This window comes from Chlorocebus sabaeus, chromosome 20, assembly GCF_047675955.1.
Source record: "Chlorocebus sabaeus isolate Y175 chromosome 20, mChlSab1.0.hap1, whole genome shotgun sequence".
In the NCBI taxonomy this organism is placed as follows: domain Eukaryota; kingdom Metazoa; phylum Chordata; class Mammalia; order Primates; family Cercopithecidae; genus Chlorocebus; species Chlorocebus sabaeus.
Window position 1 is genome coordinate 61,707,939 of NC_132923.1, and position 12,472 is coordinate 61,720,410.

General features: G+C 39.5%; 1 protein-coding gene across 2 annotated transcripts in view; it reads right to left on the reverse strand.

Moving 5' to 3' along the window:
- LHX8 (LIM homeobox 8) overlaps positions 1 to 12,472 on the reverse strand; it is a 32,870-nt gene that overhangs the window by 15,532 nt on the left and 4,866 nt on the right. Inside the window, exons 1-6 of one of the 2 annotated variants that reach the window (XM_007978270.3) lie at positions 10,811 to 11,438; positions 9,075 to 9,161; positions 8,503 to 8,664; positions 4,654 to 4,775; positions 2,401 to 2,621; positions 1,792 to 1,895 (exon numbers count right to left, since the gene is read on the reverse strand). In XM_007978270.3, the coding sequence (XP_007976461.1) occupies positions 1,792 to 1,895; positions 2,401 to 2,621; positions 4,654 to 4,775; positions 8,503 to 8,664; positions 9,075 to 9,149 (684 nt within the window). In that variant the 5' untranslated portion in view covers positions 9,150 to 9,161; positions 10,811 to 11,438. Of the gene's footprint in view, positions 1 to 1,791; positions 1,896 to 2,400; positions 2,622 to 4,653; positions 4,776 to 8,502; positions 8,665 to 9,074; positions 9,162 to 10,810; positions 11,439 to 12,472 lie in introns of those variants that run through there. The other variant, XM_073008117.1, reaches the window with a different exon arrangement.

Genomic DNA, 12,472 nt, shown 5'->3' on the forward strand with positions numbered 1-12,472 from the left:
CTGCTGCTTCTACTAAGTGGAGTTTTGATAAGACAGACTTCCACTCATGGCCTCCTGGAAGATCAAGCAAAATGAAGAGACCAGAGGTTTGAGGAGAAGGTTCCAAATCTCTTCTCTGCCATTCCCTTGGTGGTTTGCCTTGAGGAGTTCCTGCACTCTTGAATGAGGTTTGTTGTAAAAGTTAAAGTAGATAATGTAGATAAATGCCTGGTATAGGACTTGGCATAAAAGGACCTCCACAAATAATATTCCCATTTTATTTAATTTAATTAGTATTTATAATTATTTTCCCATAGAAAAGTGTCTACCTACAGTGGTTTCAAATTTTCACAATTATAACTTTAATAATAAATTATTGTATCCAATAAAAGTTACCAACCTTGTAATTATTAAAATGATAACCAGTCCTTCATGGGAACAGACCATTGTAAAAACAGAATTATATTAGAGATTCTATTTTAACTAGCCACCTTTAGTGACTGAGTATTTTTCCAGGTCTCTCAGAAGTACTCTCATCTTCTGACTTAGGGCATTGTGTGATCTTCATTATAATCCAGTGACGAACCCAGAAAGCAAGGCTCAAACAGAGATATTTCTTTCAAATTACTTATTGACTATGTACTTTATGCCTAAATTAAGAAATCTAATTTATGCCTAAATTAAGAAATCTAAAACAATCATCCATTTGGAAAATTCTTCTGAATGGATCTAGATTTTAATGCTAGAGTGCTTCCCACTGCCATGTTCCCTTGGAATATGTGTGTCACATCAAGGTTTCTTTCCTAAATCAATCTCAAAATAAAAATTCTCTCTTGAAACACTTGTATCCATCTTAAATACTGGCAGGTCTTAGAATACTAAATATGATTTTTGAAAAAGTTACTTTTATTCATTTGTTAACACTGCATAAATGTCCTTTAAAGTCTGAGCTAAGATGGATACTATGTATAAGGCCCCCAGCAGTGTGGTAGGTGTTCAACAAATGTTACTTTTCCTTAACATGCAACAAACGCCTCAGTCACATACTTTTAGAAAATATGATTTCATTATCTGCAAAAATGCCAGAAGGAATCATTATATAGGTGTATAAAGCAAGGAGTAATTTAATTATTTTGTAATTAGTATAAATCAAATTTATGACAATCATATTTAGGGCAACTAAGCTCAAAAAAATCCCACCCTTTTCAGGGGACACAACAAACCTTTAACATCTAATTATAGAAGTACTCCCTTTACCACCTTTAAAAACATAAAGGAATCCGCTTAACTGTAGTCAACTAGTAGTTTCCTGTTAACTTTAAGGCACATTCAATTATTTCCTATGCAAAAACCATACAATTGTGTTCATTAAATGACTCACTGCAGTTTGTTAAAAAGACTAACACATTAGTGTCCCATAGACTCACATGGGACATGTATATCTCTTCAGAGTCTCAAAATATTTTGTCTTCCATTGCAATTATGTGTAGAAATATAAATATCTGGTTCAGAATGATGTAATCAGGAAGTCAAGACAAAATATTTTGTTTCTACTTTGATGTTGATACCAATAGACCCCAGGGAAACAATGCTTGAATGACTATTTCATATCATATCATGATGCCAGAAATCCCGACAAACACTTTAGGGCAATAAGTATGTTTTCGTATATTCACCAAGTTAGTTTTCATAAAACACATAGGCTAATTTTTTAGAAAATATAAAAATGCTTTTAGGCAGCATAGAGATAGCTTTTTTTTTTTTTTGGTTGGGAGGGGCTTCAAAAATCAAAAATTCATTGTTAATGCTTACCTGAAGCTGATCTGCTGTAAAGCTGGTCCGAGCTCTTTTTGCTGGTTTTGGATGGTTAACATCTTGCTCTGTGAGGAGGGCACCCTCCACACTAATGCCATTACCTGCATTTAAAAAACATACTATATATGTTGGTAATTCAGATGGGTACACCCATCTTGCAATAACAGGTTTCTTATATCTCTTGGCTTTTTGTGTAACTGTATATGTTTTCTAGATGGCAAAATCCCTTAAGTTTTAAAACATACTACAGATATACTGTACAAAAAAACATATTCCATTTAGAGGCTTGTATATTTAGTGAAAAGTTCAAAAAGTTAGAAGTACGTATCTAAGGTCCAGCAAATACAGGACAACAACTATTTACAAACAGAAAAGCAAAATCCTAATTCAAAGCTGCTGCCTGAGGATATGGCACAAAACTAATACATACACCAAGGCTTTCCTTGTAAATAAACAGAGACCATCATGAACAGTAGAGTACTTAATGAGTTTTACCACACTTCTACATTGTACAAAATAATGCATTAAGATTACCTTAGGAAAAGTTATTTTTATTCCTGTATTTACTGTCTCAAAAGACTCAAAAGTATTTAAGTACATATTTACCATTTTCTACTTCTCTTTTTAAATTATCCAGCATGCAGTCATAATGCACTCTGCAGAGGACTTTCTCTTCCACCAAAGCGAACTCCTCTCCTGTGGAAAGTTGCCTTTTGCAGGAAAAGCAGGCAAAGCATGCCAAGTGATAGACATTCCCCTTGGCTCTCCGGACCCAGTCAGTAGAATGGATGTGTCTCCCACATCGAGAGCAGCGAGTTCCATACCTTCTACATTAAATAGAAGTGCAGAAGGTAAATATTTTAATGCCTGGTGAGATATTCATCAGTCAAATATTAAACCAGCACATTATGGTTATGCCACTGAAATAATCTAAGTATTTAAATATTGTGAGAATGAAACAAGAATCAGTTACTCTTCTAAACGTCAGTATAGTAAGCAATCGAGATGAGACAGGGTCACAACTCAAACCTGTTTATAAAAATAAGACCTTTTCTCTGTTCCTCTAAAAGAAGATCGAAGTTTTCTTTTAAAATGATTATTAAAATTCCTTTTGCTGTATCAAATATCAGTACATTTACAAATTTAAAGAATCAAGATAAACACACACACTCTCCAGACTGAAAATCTAAAAGTACAAAAGTATGCTGAAGATATTTATACTGAAAAACTGAAGACATAATGACCTCTTAAAACCGAGTTAAGATGACTAAAAATGATTTAAATATCATTTTTAGGATGTTAAAATATGTAAATATTTAATGTTGGAATTATCAAAGATTGTACATAACAGAAATTCTTCACCCTGGTGGGCGAGAAAGGAAAAGTCAGAAATGTTTCCTTTGGTGAAAAAGCTACTGTATTGCTCTCCATAGGAGGAAGGAAATATTTTCTAAATTTTCAGAGTCCTAACTGGACATTAAATGCAGGTCAATCTTAAAATACCAAAGTTATATGTAAATAGTTCTTTTTTCTTACAGCCTGAATGACTGGAAACTCTTTGTCATGTCTCCTATCACAATCACAGTCGTGGCCCTGCATGTCCAAATCACACTAGATTAGTCAGTATCTATTTATTGATAGATATATCTTTAAAGTTATTACCACTTGTTTTTTTAGTTACTCTGAAAAATAGAATTCTAAAGAAAAATTTCACAATATAATACGACATGAAGCAAGGAGTTTAAAAATCCTAAAGAACTAGATTTTCACTTGTCGAATCTTTCAAACCAAACCTTTCAAAGGGCTTTAAGTTACTATAAAAAATTAAGATTAGCCTATCCCAAATGAATGAGGAAGCAAATTATTACTAATATTAAAGTAATGAAAAGTAAACCTGCTGAGAAATATGCATTTTTGGTAATTATAAAATTCTGTGATTTTATAAAAGACTCTAGGTCTTATAAATTATTTTAAACTACCTAGCAATTTTTATTCAAATTAATCACTAAACTCTTTGAAATCATTTTTTGAAATGGAGTATAAACATAATTAGTATTACAACCTTTATTATATAGTATTAGTTTCCCCATCACAATGAACATTTTTTCATTTAGAAAAGTAAATAAAGAAAATATGTTATAATTTTTAAAAGTCATTCTTGAGAAATATTTTAATTTCTAGACAGTTGTTCATACAGAATTATATCTTGGAAGAAACTTTACATTTAAACTATGGAGAGATCACACAGAGAAAATGTTATCTAATTTCAGATCTCATCTAAAATCTCATCTAATTTCAGAAACTGAAGATTGGACAAAATAAATAGTTTGAGGCAGAATTAGATTTGGTGTATTTATACAAGAATGGTCAATTCTTCTGAATACTATGGTTTATCACGGTGTCCAAACCCTTAGAATTGTATAGGTTTATAAGTAGGGATCATTCTATGGTAAACTGGTAAAAGCATAACAAAATCTTGATTTTTCTCCCCCATAATGATTTTATTTCATCTAACCATTCCCACCAAACAGGGGCTTCGTCATAAGTCATCTTGTTTTTCATACTTTTTGCCTATGCACAGAAAAAAAGTTTCCCTGTTTGTAATGCCTCAAACTTTCACTCCCCAAAGTGAAAGTATTATTTAAAATTAACTTCTGTCTACTGAATTCCTAAAAAGGATAAACATGCTTATTTATACACATTATATCTCAAACATGAAAGCACCCTCATTTTGAAATTTCTTAAATATGAAAAACTGGGCTTCATTAAATAAAACTGAACAAGAAAAAGCCTATTACAAAAGCCTCTTTGCATAATAATTTCTTCCGGTATCTACTAAGAAAAAGCTTCATAGCATACCTGAAATAATCAAGTTTGCAGAAAATGTCTTTGTCTTTAATATAACAGCTGGTATGCCTTCCTAGGGAGGTTCTGCAAACACTGCAGGAGAGACACCGGACATGCCAGCATAGGTCATTCACCTGTGATGGGAAGAGAAGCCACTGTAATATCATATTTAAGAAAAGTATTCATTGGTTTTGTGTATTCGGCAATTTTAAAAACTGGCCCCTTAATATATTAACACATGCTCTGAATGTTTTCATCCAAAAGGTGTCATTTTTATAAACATGTATCTGGACATATTATCTTTTAGACCTCAACCAAAAATTTATACTAATATGTGCCACATTTTGTGTTTATAATATTTTCTGTTACTTTGAAGAAATTCAGGTTGCTTTTCCTTTCTTTCTTAAATGGAATCTTCATGAACACAGGGAATAATCTGGTTACTTTAAAGTCCTACATGCAGGTTTTTTTGTTATATTTTACCAAGTTCTTCCCACCATGAAACCTTGTAGTTAAAGAAGACAAAACACACACTCTCTCAACCTATTTTTTGGCTAAACAATTATAAACTGTATACTCCCTAAACAGAGCAATAAAGAAAGTGAAAACGTGGTTTTGTGAGATAGTTACCCATACAGGACAGAAATTGCTCAGATAAATTTAAATGTTGATGTAGCAGAAACCCGGGCTCTCTTCTAACATTAAACATTGTACAGAAACAATAGAAGTAAGTAGTAAAGTATATTGGTAAAACTGCTTACTGATTTGGCTACAGGAGAAAAAAATAAATTTAATCATACGTGGTTCTAAAAAAGCACCCAATCATTGTTTTCCACTTACACTTCAAGTAGTAAAATATAAGATGGTGTTTAATAAGGTCAGTATTTTATACTTTCTAAATAAGAACCTGAAATACTGTCAATCCAGGGAACAAGTCATAATTACTCTCACTTTATACTGTTGCCATTATATTATAAGAGCTACAACTTTAGCCCTGGATTATGAAGATGTGTATTAGATAGAACTGGCTTGTATCCAATGCAGGTTCCCAAAGTTTGCTCTTGTTAAGTGGACACAAGAACCTGATTTATGCTTAATTGAATTTCATGTAAAAGAACAGTAACATACAAAAACACCAATTACACCCTAAAAATGGATCCAATGACTAAAATAGGAAAATAAATGACTGTGAGATATGGTTTTTGCTCAACTATTCCATAATAAAGACTGTGTCTATCAAATTAGAACTACTGTCCAACATGTTTTTCTCTGATATATAAAAGGTACTTCGAAGCTGAAAGTTTTACAGACTTCTAATTACAGTTATGTGTCTCTTTCCAAAGCATTAATGAGAGTCTCATTTTGATGACATTTGAAAAGTTTTGGTCTTTACAAGAACTTAGAACTTACATGCTCACTATAGACAATATTTAAAATAACAAAGAAAACAGAAATAAATCTGAGGAAACTGGAATAAATAATATTAACAATGTTGAATACTATCTTGGAAATAAAAAAGTGTTTTCCTCTTTTTTTTTCCTAAAATGGAACCAATCAGTATAAACTTTAGAAAAACAGGCTTCCTTTAAAATTCCACTGTTTAGGGCCTTCTGTATTTCAGTCTTACCCAGGATTTTGTTTTGTTTTGTTTTGTTGTGTTTTGTTTTTAAAGCAAGGCTTTATTTAGGGCAAGAGCCATGGCCTCTCTCTTACTCCCTTCTAAAGCCAGACCTGGTTGTCACCTTTTTTCAAAGTTTACTTTCCCCCTAAAATGTCTCTTTATCTTCAATTTATTTGCTAGGGAGTAAAGTAAGGTGAAGAGAGGAGATTCTGGAGACTATAAACCTACTATTGATCTAATCTGTATATGTCTAAACATATAACTTGGACCAAGCCAGAAAAACCTACCCAAAGGACAGAGCACTGAAGTATTAGACAAGGCAATAGATGCTTCTAACTCCTGTCATACTTTTCTGTTCTAACTCCATTTTATTTGCCTCGCAAGATAGTGCTTTTCTGTATTAGTTACACCCTCAAATAATATTTCTATACTAGGTCTAACTTTTTTAAAAAAAAAACAGTGACTCAAACTCAAACTTATCTGCAGGAAGTACTCAAAATGGAAAAAAAATGTTAATACTTCAGTTTTTGTCAATCATATAGTATCAAGCTTTAGAACTTACACACTAAAGAATACAAGAAGTGGTACAATAACACTGCATATGGAAGACTTCATTGGCAGGACTCCTGCCCTATTACAAAGGAAAGCTTTACGTAACTCACTTAACTTAGATTGTTATACAATACAAAGATATGTGTGTGTGTGTGTATATATATATATATACATATATACACACACACATACACACAAGATTAACACTAGAAACTATTATCTATTTCAGAGGGTGTGTTAAACGTCACTTCACAACTCTTCTATATTTTCTCTGCTGTGAAGTGTTAGAGCCTTCATAGGTCTACTCAGAAACATTCTTAAAGATTACGGTAATTATTGAGAGGGCTCATTAAAAATAAGATGCTAGTTTTAACCCAAAAGATGATTTTGCAATATCCAAAAGGCTCAGTTTTAGCAACATGGAAAGTGGGATCTTAAGAATGCAGATTTAAAGAGAAAGCCAATGTTAATTTGCCAACTTTAAGAATCAACCACCAAGTAAGATTAATTTAGTCATTTTTAAATGTTTTTACCAAAACTTCTTTTGGCATTTTGTCTAGGTTTTATCTATAGGGTAGCATTCCCATTTTACAGATGAAGAAGCTTTTTATGTTGAGGTAGAAACTTAAAGAAACCCATTAACACGAATTTTGAATACATACTCTCCATAATTACTCCTTTTGAAAACCTAAGCAGGGTGGGGAGAGAATAGAAAGTGAACTGTTTTGCTACTAATTCAGTGTAGGAGAGACCATTATTTTAAACAGCGGTTTTAAAAAGCTATTTAAGTTGAAACCCCATGATATTCTGATTAAGACACATGGGACCATGATCCTGTCTGCACTGAGGTGGATAACTGTGGCCTGCCAAAATTTCTCATCTAAAATTTCCCAATATTTTAAGAGAAAAGTAAAACAAATTAAGACAATCAACTCTCAAAACACACTTGAAACACTTCTTCCCAGGCTGTGTGTGTCTAACTTTACATCAGTTTCCATTTTCTCCCCAAGCACTCGAGATGACACCATTGAGTGGCCTAGAAGTATTAAACCTTAATAAGAGCAGGAAGGCATTGAAATGGTTTTTATTTAAATGCACCTATAAACTTGAACTTTGCAAAAGCCTCAGATAACTGTAAAAAACATAGGACTGTATTTTTAAAATTTGTCCAGAAAAGATCCTTTAAGCTACTTTACAGTGGCTCTCACCAAAAGAGACACTGCAAAGGGGAATCAGTTAATACATACCGACTTAAAATTCTTCTAAGCAGGCATGGGCGTGGACGTTACTGGGGTGGACAGACCACAGTCCGTTTAGAGGGAACAAAGATGTTTAAGAAAGGAATAATACGGGGCTGGGTAAAAAATAACTAAGCAGGTTTCCGTCTCAGAATGGATAAGGGTTTTTCCACTTCCCTTCCACTACAAGTCGGTGGCTGACTCCAGCGCATCCACACCAGGATGTGTCACATATTAGCTGTTTTGCAACGACGTAGAAGAGTCTGGGATTTCTTCTCACTTTATCTCACCGCATGAGTTGCCCTAAACTGGGCTAATTTTCTGCGAAAACCTACAACCTCCATCCAGAACTTGAACGGAAAGGTTGGTGGGAGGAACATTACTTTTTTCCCAGAGCTCCCACGCTAAGCCCGCGTCCCGTTGGGCCTCGCGCCCGAGGCCCTGTCTTACCTTGAGAAGGTATTTGTCCACGATCTCCAGGCCGCAACTGTTGCATACACACTTGCCAGGGGGGCAGCCGGAGCCCGAGGCCATGGACCGGGGCGAGGACGACGGGGACAGCGGAGCCGAGGAGGAGCACGAGTCCTCGTCCCCCGCTCCCTCGGGGCTCACCTGCAGGAAACCGCGAGGCGCAGGCGGTTCTAGATACCTCCTCCCGTTCGCATCCCACCTACTCACACGGGCGCCCCCACCGCCTCCCCTCCCTTCCCTCTGGCCACCCAACCCCACCCACAGCTTCTCGAGGTTACGATTCTCGCCCTCTTCCCCGAGTGCAAGCTCTGGCCACGCACCCGCCGGGGCTGCCGACCCCTGACCTTTTCGGACCCCAGGAGTCTTGCAGTCCTGCCCTCCTCGCCGGCCAGCTAAGCTTCCCACCCCACCCAGACCCTCCCCGCCCCGTCCTCCGTCCGCTGCAGGAGAGGCCAGCTGGGCCCTGGAAGGAGCGCAGGGACAGCTGCCCTTCGTCCTGCCCCGCCTCCCCACGGCCAGTCTTGCGGGCACCCGAGCCCCTCCGCACTCACCAGTCCCTCTTCCCCGGCGCCTTTCCGAGTCCTCCCGGCCGCCAGGGCTGTAGTCCGCCCGCACTCCTCCGACATGAGCCCCTGGCACTGCTGAGTAGGAGGGGGAGAAAGTATGGAGAAACAGATCAGAAGTTCCGAGCGTTCTGCGCGCCCCAGCCTCGGCGCGGGGAGCGAGCTAATGAAGGCCCTCAGAGCGCGGGGCAGCGCGTGCAGCCGTCACGGCGCCTAAGCCCGGGCGCAGCGGGAGGGCTGGCGCGCAGGCTCCCTTGCTGGCCGCTGGCGGCCGCCACCCGAGCGCCGGTAGCTGGCCCGAAGCACATCGGCGCTCACCGGGCTCCGGGTCCCCGGCGCTCACCCGGGCACTTCGGTTCCCCGCCCCCCCGCCGGGGATAACAAGTTAATAACAATCATCCCCGCACAAAGCGCTTTCTTTCCAGACGTCAATCATAGCTGAGCGGGGAACACCGGGCTAAAGGGGGTGCGGGGCAGGGAGAGGTGGAGTGCGAGAGAAGAAAAGAGGATTGAGAAGGGGTGGGAGAAGAAACTTGATTTCTTTAATAACCTCAATTAAAAGAGCAAGACACATATATTTTTTAAAAGGGGGCTTTTTGAATAGGATAGCCCGAAAGGTGAAGAGGTTTAATAGGATACTTGAAAGCTAATTACAGCGGGATTTAAGAAGCCTGGTGTTTGTTCCGATGACAATTTGAATGAAAATGCTTCAGATTAAACCGAGCCAGCAGCTCTTTCGTAAACTTACAGCAATTAGAGTCGCGAGTGATTTACACTCGTTTCTTTAAGGTGTAAATTGCCACTTATTGCTCAGTAAGTCAACATTTGAGCTACTAAAGGATTATTTTTAACCAGCGCAAAAAGCGGGTAGAATAATGGAAAATATCCAGCTGAATTTAATTTGTGCCATTAAAAGAACTCACGCAACCTCGGACAAAATGTTTTAAAGAAACAACGCGCGTTACCCAAGTGTTTCTAAGTATTTGCAAGAGTTTTGTTCTTAAACGAGAACGCAGCGTCTCTGGGGTTAGACTGCTTTCGTTTCCAAAAACTCTAGCTCGGGGGAGGATGGGTCCCCCGAACTCGAGCCGCTCACATTTCTGCATTTCTGACTGTTCGCCTCCCCTTCTCCCTCCCTCTGGAAGCACCAGGCAAGATACCAACCTAGGGGCCTCCAGGACCCTCGGCCGAGACCCTCCCTTTCTGGGGTGCACTCCCTACGCGGGACCCAGCGTAGCTGCACTGAGGCCGCGTCCTCACACACAAAGGGCGTTTAAGCAGAACAGCTCGGTGTTCGCCTAGTGTCCCCAACCAGCTTCGGAGCAAAGATAGTCAGGGGCGCCTCGCGCGGGTCCTGCTGAGGCACTCAGGCTGCCGATGATTTCAAACTTAAAACACCAAATACCCATAGGTCCTGCCTCCAGAGTGAGGTGAGAGTTTGTCAGGTTCCCCAGTCTACTTAGACAAACCGCGTGACTCGTTTTGTGCCCTGAGGTTTTCTTTTGGCATTTTAGGTAAAATGGCTCTCCCGGCCAACCCTGGGATCCCAGAGGCCTTTCTGGAGCCCCGCAGAGGGAGGTGTGCCTCAGGGCCAGCAAGTGTCTGCAGGCATCCTAGCGAAACGAGCCGGGTCTCCGGTTCCACCGACAACCGCCCAGTCCTCCCGACCCACTCTCCCGGACAGTCACGATCACCACAGCAAACAGAACAAAAGCACGACTCACACGGACCTGAGAGCGCCTTAGGCTCGAGGCTTCATGTCCCAAATTACAGTCTCCATGTCTCAGGTTAAGTGAGCTTTTGGGGAGGGAGTGCAATGATTACTGACTAACGCTACTACGTAATAAAAAAAAAAAATTGCCTGGTCTGAAGATGAGGCCGTTACAGGTAGTTTCTGAACCTCGTTTAGGAGCCCAAACAACTCTAGTTTCAAGGACACTGCGATTCAGCGGGTCTGGCCAGGCGTCGGCTCGCTCACCTTCTCAGGGGGAACTGCCAGCTCCGGCACGTCCTTTTCTTCTAGTTTACACACAAACATCTGATCGCTCTTCCAATACATGGCACTGCTAGGGCTGCTTATCACATACCAACTCCAGAGGGTCACAGGCTGTCCGTGTCTGCCGATCTCCCCCCTCCCCCGCCCCGATCCACTAATAAAAGCTGATGCCGAGAAGGATAATGCTACAAGTGTGTCTTCGTCCAAAGAGGCCGCTGTGGCCTGACCACTTTCTGATGAACCGTAATTCCTTTCCCGACTTCACTGAGCTCTGTCCCTCCAGGAAAAGAAAAAAAAACAGTTTTGTTTTCCAGAGGGTGGAACCTAATATAAAGGGAGGGGGCGTGTGGGGGAAAGTCTTTTCCTGGAGAAATAGCCTCACCTCTTTAAGGAAAACCCGCCTTCTCTACATGTTAAAACCTTTATCAGGACACGCTAACTGACTTCAGGTTTAGTACTAAAAAAAAAAAAAATGGGGGATGTCCCGTTAACTTGACTTTAAAATATCTGCTGTCTGCATTTGCCATAACTTTTAAATTCTCGCTCCCCAACCCAAACCTAAACAAAGATTCAGGTTACATCTCTTTCCGCAGCAAGCAGAAGGGGAAGTGGAGGTCTGGGTGACTTGAAAGTTTTAGTCATTCTCTTGAAACTCACAGCTCTCCGGTCTAGCCGAGAAACGTCACCTCTCCTGACAGTCTGGGGGCTGACTAGCAGTTCGCGCTCCCTTTCCGAAAAGTTTTCTCATTAAGATAAAGAAGGAACATCTGAGCAACACAAACGCTTATGATTTGCGACTAGATTTGAAATCAAGGCCACAAGAAAGACAAAAGTATGTTGCTAATGAGTATTGCTCTTTCATCTCCTAGACAAAATTTAAGTCCTAGCAGCCTTGGTCTACTGCCTCAAGTTCTGACTGCGGGCCGGGGAGCAGCGGAGGGAGGTACTCTGGGTACCGTAATTTTGATTAAGACTGGAGGGTGTGTTTGTTTAAAACAGACTCTTTGTGGTATAAACTTTATTTCATTATTTAGTGCATAAAGACAAATTTGGTTAAAAGATTATTTTTTTTAATGATTTTTGTTTCCATTTAAAAAAACTAAACAAACTTCTGAAACTGAGATCTAGGAGTCTATTTCTTAAAGGCCTTTAACAGAATCATAGGATTTTGCTTTAATTACGTGGAAATATATATGTAAACACACACACACGCACACACATACATGTCTTATCTCCTTGCCTTATTTGTATAGAAGAAAAAGATCTAAAGGATCTTGCCCAGAACCCAGCTCAGTCAGCAGCCGGCTAGCGGAGGAGATAGATAGCCTTTCCTGTGATGAAGTGAGCCTGTGCAAGAGTCTGGGACCGAGTTACCACAACAAATTTAGTT